This window comes from Malaya genurostris, chromosome 3 (assembly GCF_030247185.1).
Source record: "Malaya genurostris strain Urasoe2022 chromosome 3, Malgen_1.1, whole genome shotgun sequence".
Taxonomy (NCBI): Eukaryota; Metazoa; Arthropoda; class Insecta; order Diptera; family Culicidae; genus Malaya; species Malaya genurostris.
Window position 1 is genome coordinate 164980948 of NC_080572.1, and position 20511 is coordinate 165001458.

Sequence of the window (20511 nt, forward strand, 5' to 3'; positions counted from 1 at the left end):
TGAGACCTGATGGGTGAGATGATCTGTGAGTGAAGTGTAAGAGGAAGTGTATGCAAGAACGGTAATAAAGGCCACCGTTTTAGCTCAGGACTAACGATCGACCAATAGTAGAGATAAAAGTAGGATGACGGTCGCTATAGCAACAGTATTGAACAATTTTCGAACTACTTTTTCTGCGGTAGTGATGCAGAATACCAGAAATATAAAAAAAGAAACGCAAAGAGTTTAGATAAGTATGTAAAAATCTATCAAGTACCCAACAGGTAAACCCATTTAAAAGATTATTATTTTTGTTATTACTATAACCATTATTACGTTATTGCATTACTATTACAATTATTACCACTACACTCCATACACATTGCACATCACACATTACAAGAACCACATACCACAATTTACATTATGTCAAAACCAGATCTACGACCATTTTCATTACAAAAACAACAACTAAACTATAAAACACAACCACACATTATAAGGACAATGTTATATAATCTTTTTGAATAAGCACAAACAAAACAGTGACCAAGTGGGCACCATAGCCTAGGAACGTCTGTGTGTTGATTTAAAATAGAAGCTCATAGAAGCAAATCCTATCAAGGGTCCAGTGTAGAACCGAAGCAAGGGACTGCTGCCACTGTGACTACTTACAAAAAAAAAGAAAGATTCTAAGCAAAGCAGCTTGGTTCAACAGTAGGGAAACATTATGTGCAATCTACGTGAACAATCCCTCTGAACTGTCCAAGATGAATCTGAGTTTATTTTTGACGTCATGATAGAAACCTAATTTCATATGTTTACTGTGAAAATATGAGCTTTGCACAGTAGTCAGTCTGAAAGGAGACCATGTAACTGATAATTACAATTATTTTTGTCCGATAATCTACAAATTTATTACATTGGTAAAATCATGCATTAAATATAAATTAAAGCATGTTTATCCATCTAGTATTTTCCAAGTACCAAATAAATATAGTAAAACTTGATGTTTCTAAACTTGGAAGCGCGCATATATTCGAGGACTTGCCAGAAAAAAAACAAGCCTTTTATTATGCCTACTATGCTTTCTAAATGTTTTATAAAAAACAAATTTATTATTTGATTGCAATTTATCTTTACATTAGCACAGAAAGTTGTGTGAAATCGAATAAACGGTCATTAAACTGACGAATCCAAACCACGGATTCTCGTCTATGAACTAGAATGGGATATCTCATTCTTACGAACGATGTTCGAATATACGTACCGCTCGAAGTTAAAATACATTCTAGCGTATCACATACGATTAATCACAAGGATTAGAGTGGTTTCTTCTTGGCTTAGCAATTATTTCAATTATTTTACTGATATTTCAATATTTTGTGACAAACGAGTCGCGTTCGAATTCCTTCAAGTGAAAACAAGAATGATTCAGTCACGTACCCAGAGGGGGGGCCCAAGGGGCCTGGGCCCCTCCCGAAATCAAGGACAGATATATAATTATTTAGAAGATCAAAGGCATGTGTTGCAGAAATAACAAGACAGCAAACATAAAGAAATGTAATACAATAACAGATAGAGTGGAAAAGGTACAAGGTACACCGAGAATTAGGTACATAAGCAGTCTTCAGTAACATTATTTTTTTACCTTGGGCCCCTCCCGAAACGAAATCCTGGGTACGGGCCTGAGAATGATATATTTTTATGTGTTTGAAAGTTTGTGTTCGTCTTATGGTCGATACGGACGTAAACAATTCAATGCTCAACGACAACAAAAAACAGCTTTCGCGTTTTGCAACATCAGACATTTAATATATTTTATCTTCGTATTGGGATTGAAATGAATAAAGAAAGTTGAAATTTAAAATAACTCAAGTTAACTCAAGATTGGAAATCTATACGATGGTTGTATTTAATCGATACTAATTCTGAACTCAAACTGTTAATCAATAATCGGAACTTCAAGAAATTCAGACTCACGAGAACTTCATGAGTTTATAACAGCTCCACAATTTGCGGAAGATTAAATTTACCATATTTTAGCACATATAAAAAAATCTTTTATATATCGTTACCATCCAATTAACTACCCAACTAACATATTCCATTTCTATAACCAACAATATAATTACAGAACCGCATGCAGGAATCGTTGAAACTATTCGACTCGATTTGCAACAACAAATGGTTCACGGATACCTCAATTATTTTATTTTTGAACAAGAAGGATCTCTTTGAAGAGAAAATTCGGAAAAGTCCGTTGACGATCTGTTTCCCCGAGTACACTGGTAAGTAAAAACCGTTGGAAAGCTTACTAAACATTAATACTAATCAAACAAAACTGGCTTTAGGTGGTCAAGAGTACGGTGAAGCGGCGGCGTACATCCAGGCGCAGTTCGAGGCTAAAAATAAATCTACATCCAAGGAAATCTACTGTCACATGACTTGTGCCACGGATACCAACAATATCCAGTTTGTGTTCGACGCCGTTACTGATGTTATCATAGCCAATAATCTGAGAGGATGTGGTTTGTACTAGAAAGGGAACGAAAAGCGGGACATTTTTGTTTTTGTTTTCCGTTTGTGTACTATTACTATTATCATAAATGGGGTACCATAGGCCGGGAGAAACAGTAATTATTACAAATTTGACTATAAATATTAAAAAGTAAAACAAGGAAGAAAAGTTTATATTAGGAAGGGTGTAGGCAACCACATGATTGGGGACGGCTAGATATTTGAAACAAAAATTTGCTCGAAGATAGCATACATGAGATTTGAGTGGTTTGAGTCGCAAAAAATTGGGATAGGACTACAGAGAAAAGAACAAGTATGAATATCGGTGTTCATTACGAAAAATAGTGCATATTATACTATTTCTTTCGAACATTGCTACAAAACAACAAAATGCGTACATACATAGCCAGACGAACAATTTCAGATAACATGAACGAATATTTTTTTCTACACAGAACGGTCTCGAGGGACAGGTGAAAACTTCCGTTTCACAGTTTGTTAGAGATAAATTTAAATTTAGGCACGTGAAAACTACACACAAAAGCAGCTTCAAGGCGATTTACACTTAAGCGCTCATATTTGGAACTTGACAAATTGTATAGTTTATATTCAGATCTTTCGTACTCCTTTGCTGAATGATTTTTATTCGTATTTCCAAACTTCACCCGAAAAAAATCTATTTATACATCATAGAAATATTTTTTATTTATTTGTTCATATTGTAATCTATTTTAGATTTTTGGTTCAAAAAGTACAACTACATTTATTCTAGCACAAAATATTTAGCACTCGTAGTAAATATAGAGATATCTAAATTATATTATTTAAAAAAAAACAAGTCACGCGATAACAGTTCATGTGTCATACTAGTTTGGTTCAAAATCCGCGTAAGCAGTATGCCATGAATTAAACCAAGCTGCTTAATTGCTCATAGCATGTAAATACACAATTAATTTGAAGTTTACCAGTAAAATGCGCTTCAATGAAAACTAACGAAAATCTCGTGCAAAATGCTAATCAACGCACACTATTTTTTACAAATTGTGATTACATTTGAATATGCTTTTTTTTCTATTCATTATTTTTCTAGAACGCATTCAATTACAATTAATCATACTATTTATATTTTACGCGCACAAAATCTATCGCAACAATAGATGCCATTCAGGAAGCATAACAAATAGCATTAATTGAATAATGTTTATCTATTTTTACACTATACATTCCTGTTTTCCTTTATTTTGTTAATAAATACGAAATAAAAAGCTGATTGATATACAGAGTTTGACAAGAAATTAACAAGAAGCAAAAAATAACTCTGAAATAGATCTTCTAGCAATCGAAGTGTGTTTCTGAAGCAGATATTATTTGTAGCTTTTCTGACAAAAAAAAATCGATATCACCATGATTGATAACAGAGGCTGCTCGTAAAACCTATATTCAAGCTCACTATTACTTAAAGATTTCTTTCGTATGTCAATTTTCTATTTGCAGAACAAATTTCAATCGATTGTAATCCTCAGTTGTATATTTTTATTAGCTCTCGACACGTCTCTTTTGGTTGAAATCCACAATTTTCTGAATTAAAATTCGAATTTTATGAAAGTATTCTGAATTCAAAAACTAGAATGATTTTTTGCCGTTACTGGACTAATTTTATGCAGTTTAGAAAAATGAGATAGATACAACGTAGACAGAACGTATCGAACACATTTAAAATTTAAAAAAAGAAAAACAGAACTCCTAGACATCATTTGTGCCAATTTTGTAGAAAAATGTATATTTGAACTAGATTTTGTACATCTTCTTCAAAACAAACATGTATTAATCGATTTAAAATTGAAAGATTGATAGTAAACCAAAGGGAATAAATTATTGAACAATCTTTTCTAATAAAATATGAACATACCCTGTGAATCCCAGTAAGTATCGGTTTTCGTCTACATCTAGTTGACACACTGTTTAGTACGACCGCAACAAAATAAACAAACACCGATACACAACAAAACGACCAAACAATATTTTATAAGAGAATTACTTCGTACAAAGGACAAATGTGTAAGAAAAAAAAAACAAACATAAGATGAAATATCTATTTTTTCTAAACTGTGTCACTGCGTTAGAAAATCATAAATTTGAATTTATAACTGATTTTGACAATTGTCCGATATTTAAATTTAGTATCACAATATTTTCAGTATACTGCTAATACTTATCATTTTGAACAGTCCAATATAAAACGTAAAATCCCTACAATCTACTTGTACAGCTCCTACTGATTAGTGAAAAAGGTCAAAATATTTGCAATGATTTATTACTATCTTCCTTATGTCGTAAACAGTATTCTCAAATGATATGCACGCATACAAAATCTACGATGAACACCGCGCGACAGGAAAGTTTCTATCGATTCTCAGTTAAAGTTGAGAGTTAAACTGAAATTTAATTCACTTCAAACGCTTGCTTTTTTCTAATAAACTTACTAAAATTGCTGATAATCCAAAAATAAATTCTAGTCACCACAGCTGAATTTGTAACCAAATCTTATATTGCGGCGTGAAGACGGAAATTGACGCAGTTAATCGACTATTGCATCGTTTGTTTAAAAAATAAAATTATAAAGACTAGACCCATAAACACACAACAAACAGATGTCGATTGATGCTTTTGCGTTCCACACTATCGTTTTTATGAAGCATAATTTTATTGTGAGAGAATAGAATACAGTTCATTATTACAACATCTGCTATCAGAATGATTTATGATAGTAAACTTGCGCATTTAGCTAATTAATAAAAAATACCATTCACGGCATAATTTCCAAATATAAATGCTATTATTACTACCAATTGAAGAGTAAAGTTAGAATATATTTGACGAAATATATCCGCTTACAAAATATTATCATATTTTTTGAAAACAAAAAATAAACCTAAGTAGTAAGCAGAACGAGAAATAGTTCAGTAGCTTAATTAAGCCAACCTTTACAAGAAATAAAATAAATAAGAGAAAACTATTGAAAGCAAAATTTAGAGTAGGTTCGAATAAAAACAAACAAACAAGCTAAACAAGAACTTCAAACCTCCAAATGACAACAACAAACATATATCAAATTACGGCATCTGCAAATCAAAGAGAAAACAATATGTTATGGATGAAAAAAGTTAGGTCAGCGGTGGTTAGAAGTCAGTGCTGCATAGTAACCCTAGTTACTGTGGTAGTAAAGCAAATGCATTACATTATTCAGATCCTTAAGAAGATTAGTCTAACAAAAAGATCGTGAACCCCAAGTTGTCGATACATTATCAAAATCCAACAAAAACACAAAACAATCGTTTTCCCGAAAATGGCGGACAAAATTTCCCTTGTAGTCAAGATAACTGAACTATTACTAAAAGAAAAAAAACCGTTGTTATAAACCTAAGAAGAAAAGGTTCATAGTTAAAATCAGCAAAAGCAACAGATCTAGACATTCATCATCATTAAATAGCCTGTAATGAAAATAAATTGTAAAAGAAAAGCAAATCATGCATAGTTTTTCTTTCTGCGAAGTTTCTGTTCACAAAGCGACTAAAAACTCACAAACCAAAATGAATCGATCATTAGTTATACATTTGCTGAAGAAGCAAACTAAAAATATTATGAAAATAACGAAAACACATAGCAACAAAACAAATCATGTATAAGAGATAAAATAGTTTCCAAACAAATCAGCATGAAAGCATCACTCTGAATGAGAGGAAAACAATAGAAATTACAAAAACATAACACTTTACTGATAACAAACCAAAAAGTAAAATATATATTTAACTTAATGTGTATGTAATTTTATGTGTGATGTAAAAAATCGGAAACAAATAAATGCGTTTTAGCCACTAAAGTCAAAACACTATCTTGAAAAAAAATTGTTTCTCTATTTAAAAAAATCAAGAATTTTGTTGTTTCTGTTTCGAATTGATGGAAATGCTGTTTCACTTATTGCATTCCATATGGTATTCACCCCTATTCTGTACGTCGATCGGTTCGAAATATTCCGATCGAATGTCCAATTTCCATTCTGCATTCCGGTCGAGTTGGGTATGAACTAGAATATCATTCTTTCGAGTTGATAAATTTTCGAACATTACTCGATCGACTTGCTTAAGTATTACTTATGCCCAGTAAATCCGAACATCGGACGCATCGTGCAAGAAAGCTTTTGATTGCGTTTCGAGCTTGCATAGTGTATCGGTAGAACAACAGAGTGAAGATATACCAAAGCAGAGAGCGGATGTCTGATTACTCAGGTGATGAGATATATCGGGGTTGGATATTTTTCCAAACATAAACAATCATTGTCATAGTTACGACGCATCTAGTGATCAGACACTTGTTGTTTTGCTTCAAAATACTCAAATTGACAGTGAACCGAGCTCATCGAGGGGTCCTATTCAAATGATACCTAAGAAATCGCAGACTACTCTATCTTGAGTTTATCTTTGATATTGCCTAAACTATATACATAATTGCGCCTACTTCTCATCCTCCAACTCAATAAAAAATCGAACCCGTTTTGTTACAATATTTACTTGCTTCTGGTCTGCCGCCACTTAATTTCGGGTGAAAACTACCAACACAATAAAAAATAGTCTAGATGAACAAATTTGAGTCGAATAAATGGTTACCCTCCAACATCAAGAAAAAGTTAAATATATTATCAACGTAATCCAATAAATCATTGTGACGATTCATTTTCAAATATTTTGATGAAATCAGGCATCCCTGCAAGCAGCTGATCGGTGTTGACAAACGAGGGGAAACCAACTAGTAAAAAAACTTTTACATAACACAAGGGGTGTACAGATAGTAAATAGTTCGCGCAGTACAATATAGGTGGAACTAGTGCATCACGAAAAATATTTTTTATTAGAATTTACTCATACTGTCATGTCTGTTAGTCTGTGGTTGGATTTCCAACCTCGAACATAGGGTCAGAGTTTTTCTGGCCCTAAGAGGCGAATGACCTAAAGGTTAAAGCCTCTATGATCGATACAAATGTTTAACAATCTTTCTCACCCTATCGGGAAGACGTCGGCTCGAAAATGTCTTGTTTGATATTCCTTCGCTCTGTTTCTCTAGCGATACATAATGTAAACATAAAGCTTTTTTAGGTCAGCGCGGTTGATGCAAATGGTGCAGAATTGTCCGATGACGGGCCGATCGAAGCGCTACAATCGGCCCTATATCGTGCTCAATCGGTCCGATAATCGGACCGATGCGAGTCGACAACATCCACCGGGTGTTCGGGTTATAATCGTTCTAATTTGTTTATACAAGTGTGACGGTTTCGTTTACTAAGAAATGAATAATATAAATAACATAGAACGTGTAAGTAGTGATGACAGCTTTGATGGTTAGTGTTCGAAATTTCAAGTGTTCCCGAACGAGAGTCGATCGAATCAAACAAGTCGAACGGAATAAAAAAATGCAAAATTCGAACTCGAACGAAAGTGTAGATTCCGGAAGCACCGGAAATAAAACGTAAGCTAATTTCTTCTAAACACATTTATGCCAGCGCTGAGTCGAATCCTCGAAACATTTTTTATACTCAGTTTTCGAAATGGCCATCAGAGCCATCCGCGATTTTTCCAAAATCTCATTTTGGGTGCTGAAACGCGTTCCACGGAGCGGTTTCTTGAGTTGACCGAACAGGAAAATGACGCAGGGAGCCAAATCAGGTAAATTCGGTGGCTGCTGAATGGTATTCGTTTTTAACCAAATGTTCACGGATAACGATGGCATTGTGTAACGGTGCGTTATCGTGGTGCAAGATCCAGGAGTTGTTTGCCCACAAATGTGTTTTTTTTTCGGCGAATTGCTTCAAGCAAACGTCTCATAATGCCCAAATAATACTCCTTGTTGACGGTCCGGCCTTGTGGAAGGAATTTTTGATACACAACACCCTTGTAATCAATGAAAACTGTGAGCACCGCCTTCTTTTTCGACTGAAAACGACGTGTTTTTTGGTTTTGACGTGGTTCATTCGGTGTGCACCATTCACTCGCTTGATATCTGGATTGCGTGTCATACTCGTGAATCCATATATTGTCTCCAGTAATAATTCGTTTGATTAATGTTGAACGTTCGGCCTTGAAAATCATGTCTTCTGCGACGTCAACGCGCTCCCTTTATGCATTAAATTTGCACCAGCTTTGCAGCGACACGTCTAAGGCCCAAATAAATAACCAAAATGTCTTGAACGGATCCAAAAGCAATGTCCAACTCTGTCATCTCTCTAATAAACAATTTGCGGTCTACGTCATCCATTCATTAATTTTGTTGATGCATTCGTCGGTTTTCGATGTCGATGGCCTACCGCTTCTCTCATCATCATTCACAGACTTACGGTCACTTCTGGAACGTTCGTGCCACTGATGAACGACTGTTTTCTTCAGAGTATCGTTGTAAAAATACTCTTCTAACATTTGCAATGTCGTCGCACCATTGAAACCGTTTTCAATGTAAACTCATTGTAAATTCAATTCCATTTTGAAATTTGTACAAAATCGACGGCACGCACAACCGCAGCTGTACTCAATACAGTGTAACTTTTATAAATATTCAGGTATCAAGCAGAAAATTTGATAGAATATCAATGGCAGATAACACATCGATCAATAAGTCCCGAGACTAAAGCAGAGATGGTGCTCGTAGTAAACCAGTAACCACGTCTTCCTAGATTACTAACCTTTGCTTGAAACGGGTCAAAATTTTAAGTCGATCCGACCAGAAACAGCTGAGTTATCGAGGTTGGAGTAAAGTCGTTTTGTAGTTTGTTTAAAAAATGGAAAAAACCGAAAGATCGTAAAGGGAAGCTCCGTCAGATTGCTGAGATGACACAGATATCATATTGAAGTGTATTTACTATCCTTCATGCAAAATTGAGCATGAAAAAGGTTTTTTCCAAGTGGGTGCCGCGATTGCTTTCGATGGAACAAAAACAGCAACGAGTCGATGATTCAGAAAGCATTTTAAATTGAACGAATTGGGCTTTGATCTGCTTCCCCACCTCCATACTCGCCAGATTTAGCCCCCAGTGACTACTGGCTCTTTGCTGATCTTAAAAAAATGCTCCAGGGAAAAAGATTTGGCTCAAATGAGGAGATCATCGCTGAAACTGAAGCTTATTTTGAAACGGAAGATAATTTTTTTATAAACATGGTATTGAAAAATTGGAAAAACGTTGGAACCATTGTATCACCCTAAAAGGTGATTATGTTGATGAATAAAAAAAAATTTGCAAAAAAAATGTTGTTTCCATTGTTAGTCTCGGGACTTATTGATCCATGTGTTATAGCAACCTAAAAAAATTTAATCGGTGACTGAGAGCTCCACACAGTGGTGATTCAGGATAGTATCATCAAACAAACTCTTTTCACGAAACTGTGTTGAGTTCGCACTTAGCAGATAAATTTGGCACTTAGCAGATAAGGGGGCATTCGCCCTGGGCGCAACATTTGAAGGGGGTGGCAAAGTCATCTTTGGGACCTTTTATTTTGCTCTCCGAAGATCTTTGCGGAATCCAACGATGGGAGCGGCAAAACTCTTATTTTGCCCCGGGCGCCAAATTTCCTCGGTACGCCACTGTGTATAATCATTGAAATCTATCTAACCGTTTTTTTATTATAGAATTTTTAAATTCGAAATCATTCTCGAAGGTACATAGTGCCACTCATATGGTTGTAGTGAGAATCTCTCCTACACGAAAGGCTACGATCTGGTGGTATCGTCGGCTATCGCATCGCAACCAACAAAGCACGATAGTAGAGTTCTCCCAAATGAAGCGATTAGTAATTTTGATGTCTAGTGATTTAAGTACAGAATCCATCAATCTCGTTCCGATCATCACCGCTTGTAACTCAAAACGTGAGATAGATAGCGGTTTCAACGGAGAAACTTTAGTTTTTTGCCGCTACCAACACACATCTAGCCCGTCTCCACTGCAGAATCGAAGATATAGAACAGCCGCACAAGCTAGTTCGCTTGCGTCTACGAAGAGATGAGCTTCCACATCTTTAAGCATGGAACTGAAGAAGCAACGAGGCACGCTGACAACGTTCAGTTTCTTCATCTGTCGGCAAAAATAGTCCTCCAACCAACTCGCAATTCGACTGAGATCAGGTCATCTCAATCCGTTCCACTTCTTCATATTTGCTGCATAAGAGCTTTGCCATGTACAACAAAGTGTGTAATCAATCCCATCAGGTCGAACAGAGTCATGCAAGACTTGGCACTTAGTTGGCACACTTCCGCTTTCAACTAACGTGTTGATTTTCTCCTTCAGGTTACTTAAAGCGAATGTAAAGACATCTTCCTTCGGTATCCAGACCAGGCGCAACACGCGTTCTGTATTGGGTTTTTCAGGTTCATCGATACTTGCTGTCGCGTAACTGTTTAACCGATATCTGTCAGAACTTCGTCCGAATTTTAGCTGAAATTTCGGATCTCGAACCCTGCCTGCCCATAAATATATTTCACCTCATTGACTAGTCGAATAGCCTCCTATACGGTTTTTCTACACTGTCTAAAAAATCTTCCACTTAGTGGTTATCCGTAATGGCTCTCGCCGCCCTCGGGAAGTTTCCATGCGGCTCGTTTGTCTTCTTCAGCCTCCGGCTTTACTGTCACGCTTGACTCTTCAACAGTGAAAAATTGTTTTATCCACTGATGCAGACCACGATTTGACATACGTTGTCTATGTGTACATTCAGCTGCTCCATAACGTTACGTTACTACCCTAGGAGCTCTTTTCGAATATACACCAGCCCATGCGGGTTTTAGTCGCCACTGCCTCGTTGTTATTATCCTCTCTCGTTCGTAATGCTTTCTATAGCCGGATATGCTCGATTCCGATGATTACCCCAGGAACTGCTTTGGTATAGCTCTCGAGGCCTTTCAGATGAGGAAAACTACCGGACAGTTCTACGTAGTCCAACGTTTGAGACGGTAACTGCAAATTCTGTACTGTTCTCACGTTGTGAAGCTTGAACTTCGTTCCATTTCCGTGAATTACTACGCTGATAAGCTGCGACTCATTTTCCTCTCTGGTAATATTTCCAGTCCAACTTAGACAGAAGCTGTCCGTAGGTCCTTTGATTCCCAAGACGGACGCAATATTACACTCCAGTAAGGTTGAGTTGGACCCGGTATCGAGAAACGCATACGTGTGAACTTGTTTACCCTTTTCATGTATCGTTACTGGCAAGTACCGAAATAGCGAATACGACATCGTACGATGTAGATTCTGGTGTATTCTTGTTACCGGAGACGCTTATCGGATCTGCTTTGCTCGAAAAGTTCTCAGAATGTAGAAGTTTGTGTTAACTTCGCACTCCGTTTTAGTACGATAGGGCCATTTCCGATATGGCACTAAACAGCTTCTGCACTGCTGTTTCTGCTTAATTGTCTTCCATCTATCATCGATATCGAGCGCTTTGAATTGCTTGCAGTTTGCAATCTCGTGGTTTGTTTAATCGCTAAACACACAAGCCTTTATACCTTGCCCCGGTAGTGCACCATTCTTCTCGATGGCTTTGGATTTTCCATCCCGTATCTTCTCAGCGTGTATATAAAGCTTCTTCTTCTTCTTCACTTCTGGTGGCGTCATCTTACTTGAGATGACGCCGATTGATGGCACAGCGATTTAGCTATATTTGTCAGTTAGTTTTCGTATATAGTCCAATGGACATTCTTTTCACTGGACTACAAATGAAACTCTCGCTATGTGACAACGTGGAGTCACCGAAGTACGGATGAAAATCCTTTCTTTCTCGCGAAATACTCGAATTTTCACTCGTTGAGGGTTCCACCGGAAGTCTTATATAAAGCTTCGGTTTATCTCTGTCTGATTTAGTTGTTTTCGAGTTGATAGTAAGCGCATCCATAGGGAGTGTAACCTCCGTATTTAAATTATTTCTATTTTTGATACTTTTTAGAAAGCAAAGTTCCAAAATGTATGTACGGGCTTCTTCCAAAAATGGCTGCACGGATTAACACAATTCTTTTGTTATCCGTCTCGACTTTTTCTATAATATAGCATATGAATAATATGGAAAATCTATCGAGAAAATGGAGAAAATCTAGGAAATTGTTTTGCATAAAATTGGAATTTTTCCAATCAATGCATGCTAGATCTTCAATGATTGTTTGTCGCGTAGCGAGTTGTTCAAAACTTTTCCACTGGAGAGTAAAATATGAATACTAGATCATTAGTAACATAGCGCAACGAGCTATTTTGCGTGAAAATTTCATGAGTCTACTTGATCCACGTGCTCCACTAGCATTCGAACCACATGCTTAATTGGGTACGGGCACCAAATGAACAGCATATATGTTTCCTATTTTTCGGTATATATATATATATTATGTTCCATGTCGTCAAGTCAAATTATAGAAAAGTCCTGTATGGACACACGAAAACAAAAATGAACACACGACAGGCTCATCAATAACTCATAGTTTTCAGAAAATTCCATATAAGTGAATCTTCAACATCCAAACATAATCCATAGATATGATTTCCACTGTTGCAATGCATTCAAATGTTATTGAGAGATAACATGATTGAGGTGTATGAGTGGCAAACTTGAATTATCATTAAATCTGTCTATTTTTCAACGTAATAGAAACTCACGTATAATCGATAAATTACTTATTAAATCACCTTCTTGGGATGGGCATTTAGTAGAATCTCTAATCAATTTCTCTTTGTTTATCACAACTAAATAATAACATTTACTAAGACGCAATACTTACAGTACAGATATTTACGTGAGAAAATCACAAAATGAAGTCGTGATAAATGCGCTGGAACAGATGAAGGCTTTGAGTACATGTTTCACTAGTTTTGTTAGCATAAACTGATACATAGATTTTAGAACGTAGAATAAATTCGACTTATAACAGAAAACAAAAATAACATTTCAATGAGCTTCTCCACATTCCGTTTGATAATTTAATCAGTCTTTTACTGCGAATCCATCGGTTATTCAAAAAAAATATATGTGAGAGTGCTTGAGATTTATAAGATTAACTTAATCAAAGTACTGAATTCAATTAATACATGTGATAAATTTATCTGAATATCGTTTAAATTTGGCAGAATTCATGATTGTTCCAGATATGAATTTTGGGAGGGACGGAATCATAAATAGCAGATATAAAAGGGAAATAATTATCTGAGTTCACATTATTACTCTGCAAATATTCGAAATGCATATAAATTAGATCAACGAACACTTTTCCGATATTTTGACGATTTTAATAGAATATCGAGTAAAATCTACATTTGTTTGATAAATACTGTATTGAATAATTTTTATTATCCAGACAATTTCAGCATATCGTTACATAATCATTCACTAAATAAATGAATAATGAAACATCACTATTTTTGAAATGACAGCTGCGAAGGGACTAACGTTGAAACTTAAATTCAATCCACATGAACCGCAGTGCTAATCAGGATACGCACTCATCAATCAAATTCAAGGCAATTCTGACAGTAATGCATCGAATTCCACCTGTACTAGCTTTATAGTTGCCGCTTTTTTGAATTTACGAGTACCAATTTCAGTTATTATAACTGGTTTCAGTTTTCTGTAAAATAAGGATGTGCCATAGCTTGTTCGGCACTCAGTCGTAGGGTTGGCCGACAAATGAGCAATTTCTGCAACAAATCACGACCCTTCGTGTTTAACCGTGGAACAACTTGGCTCCAGGATGTAGTTGGGGGATAAACTGCAGATATATTTGATATTGAAAAATTAACGATGGATAACAAACATTCATACTTACGAGGGAATGGTTTATAGTCTGATAGTTGAGTAATGCCAGGCCATGTGTCTTCTGTAGGAGTTCCTAGTAGTTTGAAAATACGTTTCAATTGATCGTCAACATCAGATCCCGGAAAAAGTGGTCGTCCAGCATTCGCCAACTCAGCAAATATACAACCAGCCGACCACATATCAATGCTGGTAGTGTACAACTTCGCTCCGAATAATACATCTGGTGGCCGGTACCACAGCGTGACCACTTCCGCTGAATAACACTTCACTGGAATGCCAAAAGCCCGCGCTAGTCCAAAATCGGCCAGTTTCAGTTCTCCATTCTTGTTAATAAGTAAATTTTGCGGTTTCAAATCCCGATGCAGTACGTTATGACTGTGACAGAATGCTAAGCCTCTCAAAAGTTGATACATGAAGCTTTTCACTACATCCGGATCGATCTCACCGTTCAAACTATCGAAATATTTTTTTAAATCTTGGTCGCAATGCTCGAACACAAGCGTTAGCTTTTTATCAGAATGCAACACGTCATACAGTCGCACAATGTTTTTATGTTTTAACTCCTGAAAAAGATCGTGTCAGAATGTTAGAACTAACAACAGATGATTAAGACTGGTACCTTCAGCAGACAAATTTCTCGCAACGCCGAGCTAGGAACTCCTTCATCATCCTCATCAAGACGAACTCGTTTAAGTGCTACTATTTCTAAAGTGTCCCGATTTTTACCTTTGAAGACTGTTCCATATGTGCCTTCGCCTATCTTCTCCAGCTTTTCATATTTCTGCATTTCGTAGCTTTTGTTCTTGATGCCTGTTTACTTCTATGTTAAAATTAAATAGAAAAACGTTCACTTGGATTCATCAACTCGATAAGTTACACATACGAAACTATAAATGTACGCAATCCTAGTTCACAATAAATGTGTTAGATCCAGCACATAAGAACATAAAATATTTGTGTAGTTTTCAATGTTTTGACTAAGAAACATTAGATCTATTTAATGGAAAAGGAAAACATTTAATATTTATTTAATGTCAAACTACAAACCGGCGTGTTTTATTTGTTATGCACTATACCAGAGAAGTACTGAAAGACTCAAATCAATTTACTCATAACTTGTACCTTACACGGTGTCGGCAAAGTACTAAATTGTAGATTCAGTGCATTTAACTTACACTTACCCACGTTAGCAAATAAAGGGTGATTTTTTAAGAGCTTGAGAACTTTTTTAAACAATAGAACGCATAAAATTTGCAAAATCTCATCGGTTCTTTATTTTAAACGTTAGATTGGTACATGACATTTACTTTTTGAAGATAATTTCATTTAAATGTTGACCGCGGCTGCGTCTTAGGTGGTCCATTCGGAAAATCCGCTTTTTTATCGACAAATTTTGTTCAGCGATGAGGCTCATTTCTGGTTGAATGGCTACGTAAATAAGCAAAATTGCCGCATTTGGAGTGAAGAGCAACCAGAAGCCGTTCAAGAACTGCCCATGCATCCCGAAAAATGCACTGTTTGGTGTGGTTTGTACGCTGGTGGAATCATTGGACCGTATTTTTTCAAAGATGCTGTTGGACGCAACGTTACAGTGAATGGCGATCGCTATCGTTCGATGCTAACAAACTTTTTGTTGCCAAAAATGGAAGAACTGAACTTGGTTGACATGTGGTTTCAACAAGATGGCGCTACATGCCACACAGCTCGCGATTCTATGGCCATTTTGAGGGAAAACTTCGGAGAACAATTCATCTCAAGAAATGGACCGGTAAGTTGGCCACCAAGATCATGCGATTTGACGCCTTTAGACTATTTTTTGTGGGGCTACGTCAAGTCTAAAGTCTACAGAAATAAGCCAGTAACTATTCCAGCTTTGGAAGACAACATTTCCGAAGAAATTCGGGCTATTCCGGCCGAAATGCTCGAAAAAGTTGCCCAAAATTGGACTTTCCGAATGGACCACCTAAGACGCAGCCGCGGTCAACATTTAAATGAAATTATCTTCAAAAAGTAAATGCCATGTACCAATCTAACGTTTAAAATAAAGAACCGATGAGATTTTGCAAATTTTATGCGTTTTATTGTTTAAAAAAGTTCTCAAGCTCTTAAAAAATCACCCTATATAAATTCGTAAAATTACATTATTACAGTAGCCTCAGTAATCGCTGTGATTTGAACTTTTGGTTATGATGAACCAATTCTTGATATTCACCAAAACGCTGTCGATAGGAAAAAGCAACAAAAGTCTACGAAAAATAAATTGTATCAATAAAGATAGCATTGGAAAAAATTGACTAATAAACTCGCTCAAAAACATAACAATTTGGGTTTCAATCACCAACTACTCCTGAGATGCGTCATGTATGTAGGCAATGCCCTCAATGTGAATTGCAAATGTTGTCTCACTATGCGGAAACGATCAGTTGATCTTCTAGGGTTGCGTTTCAAAGTATTGTAGAGATTACGTTTACGAAGACATTCTCGTACAACGCGAAAATGTATGGAATGAGATAGGTTAATTGTTAATCTTCTAGGTTTGAAAAATAAAGAAATGAGTTTTATAAAACTATCAAATATGATCATTCTAATGCATGCAGCAACTCATAAAACAAAGATAAGTACTTTGGAATATCCACCCCTATTCTGTATTTCGATCGAATCGGATTTTGTCGAACGAATGTAAAAATTTGCATTCTCTAACTCGATCGAGTGATGCTTTTGTATGGAAATTATATTGTATGCTTTTGTATCGATCGGAACAATCGATTCGAACAAAATACAGAATCGGGGTGATTATTTAAATTAGCCATACATATGACTTGAGAACTCTCGTTGATTGTTTGTATCGTAAAAGACACAGTGGGAGCGATTGAGCAGTCCTACAATAAATTGAGTTGAAGTGAATCGTGGATCTGAAGAACGAACGACTTCTAATTGTTTGCGGTTCTTTTCAAGTCTCCGACAATTTGCGTTATTTATACTTGATTTTTGAAATTGTTCATAGATCAGTAGTACCGAAAAATCTATTTTCGATTATGCTGGAAGCTATATAAATAAGATTATATACACACACGCACACACACACACACATATATATATATATATATATATATAAATATATATATATATATATATATATATATATATATATATATATATATATATATATATATATATATATATATATATATATATATATATATATATATATATATATATATATATATATATATATATATATATATATATATATATATATATATAGTGCATATGTGTGTGGTGTATGAGCTTATATATTTATAGATAGAGTTGAGTTTTATTTACTGAATTCCTGTTCCTGCAGTTTGATATGTTGTAAAGCTTCTTCCTTAATGACAGAATTTGAACTGATCAATGAAAATACGAAGAGCCCACTCTAATAATAGAACAGCATCTATAAATTCTGTATACTGAAATACATAATACTAAATTTAAGTAGAATAGAAATATGAATATTCCAAGCTCTTCTTGGGAACATAATTTTTGCTCTAAGAAGCGTGCCATTTCATACATTTGATCGTCATTCAAAATCATGACCACATCTGACCAGAGCACAAATTTCTCGTTTTGTAATTTGGCACATTACCTTTCGCTAAATTTTTTATTCTTGTTGAAAATGTTCTTCATCTCTGTTTCAGGATAATACAATGTGGTTTAATCACATTAGATTACTTTATAACAATTTGCGTATCGTCAGGTTTTGTAATTTTAGCATATTTCTGCACGTTAATGGAAGTTAGTTTATTCCCCGATACGTTCATTCTTCGGGCCTTTCCACATTGACGGAAATATCCTGCGATGCGTTGCTTTTTCTCGGTTTTGGACAGAATTTTCGTTACTTGCCCTTTTATTAATGTATTAAGCAGGGTGTCCACAAATTTGTTATGACAGAAGAAACAAATTTTCATATTACGGCTATCGTAGCTGACAAAGCTTTTTAGTTTTCTCTAAACTCCTCTTCTGTTTTCGCGGAAAAATTCAAAAAAGTGTTGTTTCATGGCCGACATTAATTTTATTCCAATAACCAGAGCCATACTGTTAGGGAAAACGAACTTTATCGCATTTGGATGTTGTTTGAGTTTGATAAAAGTATAATTTTTATCCAAAACTTCCCAATCGCTTTGAGATAGAATTAGTTGCTTCTTACATCTTTCTTCCAATTTCGACAGAGCAAATCCATCGACATAAACCAGCGCATTCATTTCACTTAAATCCGGCGAATGATTGTAATTTAGAACTTTTGTTCATGACTCAGTTTCAATATATAGTGGATCATTTGATGTGTCTATTGCTTTAAAACTTTCGTTAATTAGGTCTGGAACATTTTGAGGTAAACAGATTGCAATTTCGGTATCTAACATTCTCTCCACACAACTATATTTGATCGCAGCTAAGAACTTGTCGTTGGTGAATCATTGCATCCACAAGAACGTCGCACTCGTGCGAATTCGTTCTCTAACGGATCTTAATTAATTTTAATCAGGCTTATAGTGGGAAATGCATACTTGGAACTCAGATTTTCCCACCAAAATTTTACAGCTGTCATATTGTGTATATACCCTTTGACGCATGGAGACTTTCTTTGAGATGCGTACAGCATTGAAATGACTTTTGCAGCTGCCTGAAATCGTAGCGAGATATGAGGATTGCTATATCCTTAATTTTTAAAAAAAATATTCTATTTCCAAACATATTTTGTATACTGTCAACTATCACCTCATTGCAAAACTTACTGTAATTTTTCGAAAATAGGTAATCAGCTTAACATATTTTCGTAGCTGCAAGGAAGCTTACCTTTATAGTGTCATTTTCAAATCGCGAGTTAAAGACGTCAAACAACGTGTTCATCAATTCTAGGAAGTCTGCCGTGTGAGAGGATTCCTGAGGTAAATATCCTAAGTTTGGATATAATTTCAATGCTTTCACTGTTGTTCTACTGAAAGTTCTAGTAGCAGTTCTTACATGAATGTTCGCAAATGTATTGAGCATTATTGCCTTTTTTGTCAGCCCTGGTACGTCTCGTGGGACATTCTCGATATCTCGATAGTATAGTTCTCGTATATATTTAAATGACACTATGTTGCCATTGAAAAGTAGGTTTTTAGAAAAAAAAATTGTTTCGCATTGATTTTATCAAGTGAGGATTGTCTCAAAACAAAACTACCGGAATATCATCAACAACAAAAAATTTCTGATCGATTGTTATACCCAACTCATCTGCTGTTTTAATATTGGTTGCATGCTGGTCCATAACAACAGCTTCGAAATGAAAACCGATACACCGCAATCTTTTCACTGCTTCAATAAAAATGTCCTTTTGTTTTATACTTCCGAGAGTTTTACTCGCGAAGAAAACTCCGATCACCTTTATACAAAGTATATAGATAAATCAATCAAATAATACGATAACAGTAACTCACTTTTTTGTGATTCCCATAGATACTTCTTATCATTAATGTGATTGCTTCACTAGCAAGTTCAGTTGAACAATTTCCTTCACATTCTTTATACTTGCCGTCATCTGGAAGTCCATGGAATATATTCCCGACAACATAATAGTCTAATTTAGGTTTGATGGTCATACCATCAAGTAATAAAACACTTATTTTTCTTGATTCGACATGCCTACAAATTCCATTTGTCTTAAAACTTCATCATTAAACCCCGGTTTCAGCAACATGCTACGTTGCCAACCACTGACTGTTATTGGATGAGGAAGACAAATAACCTCACTTGCCCTCAACTTCCTATATCCGGCACTCGAAACCAGTTTTTGCCGTTGAGCAAATTTTCTACTCTCTTTATATCTTCTATCGTACTTATTTCTTTCTACGTTTTTCAATGATTCAAGAAGAATGGGGTGTGATTTAATCTGTTTTAAAATCTTTTTGTCGCATAAGTTCATCATAGCTTTTCTCTTCAGTTGCAACTTAACATTGCGAATTTGCTTACTCGTCTCACTCAAGGAATGTTTTCTTCGAGTGCTAAGTTTTTGGAATTTCTTCTTCTTTTTTCGGTATTCAGTTCAATAGATAATATTTGGTCTTCAATTGTTCCATTTCAAACAATTTTCGATAATCAACTTCATTCATGATAGTGGAAATGAGCAACAACAAACTTAATAAGGGAACGTTTTCAATAAATTGAA

General features: G+C 35.5%; 2 protein-coding genes across 11 annotated transcripts in view; one reads left to right on the forward strand and one right to left on the reverse strand.

Annotated features, from left to right (window-relative positions):
• Positions 1–6386, forward strand: part of LOC131438489 (G protein alpha o subunit) — a 146905-nt gene extending 140519 nt beyond the window's left edge. For all 9 annotated transcript variants that reach the window (XM_058608561.1, XM_058608562.1, XM_058608564.1 and 6 more), the window contains exons 8-9: positions 2117–2270; positions 2334–6386. In XM_058608561.1, coding sequence (XP_058464544.1) covers positions 2117–2270; positions 2334–2521 — 342 coding nt within the window. In that variant the 3' untranslated portion in view covers positions 2522–6386. The remainder of the gene's footprint in view (positions 1–2116; positions 2271–2333) is intronic.
• A 7451-nt stretch (positions 6387–13837) lies between these two features.
• On the reverse strand, positions 13838–15361 carry LOC131437973 (cyclin-dependent kinase 5 homolog). Of its 2 annotated transcripts, none has more exons than XM_058607686.1 (4): positions 15208–15361; positions 14944–15144; positions 14335–14887; positions 13838–14277 (listed from the first exon to the last, which is right to left on the reverse strand). In XM_058607686.1, exons 2-4 carry the CDS (start codon positions 15109–15111, stop codon positions 14129–14131), a joined length of 870 nt encoding a protein of 289 aa, XP_058463669.1. In that variant the 5' UTR covers positions 15112–15144; positions 15208–15361; the 3' UTR covers positions 13838–14128. The 2 variants fall into 2 exon arrangements, with proteins under 2 accessions (XP_058463669.1, XP_058463671.1); XM_058607688.1 differs by having other exon boundaries at positions 14944–15141; positions 15208–15353.
• Positions 15362–20511: the final 5150 nt, after the last annotated feature.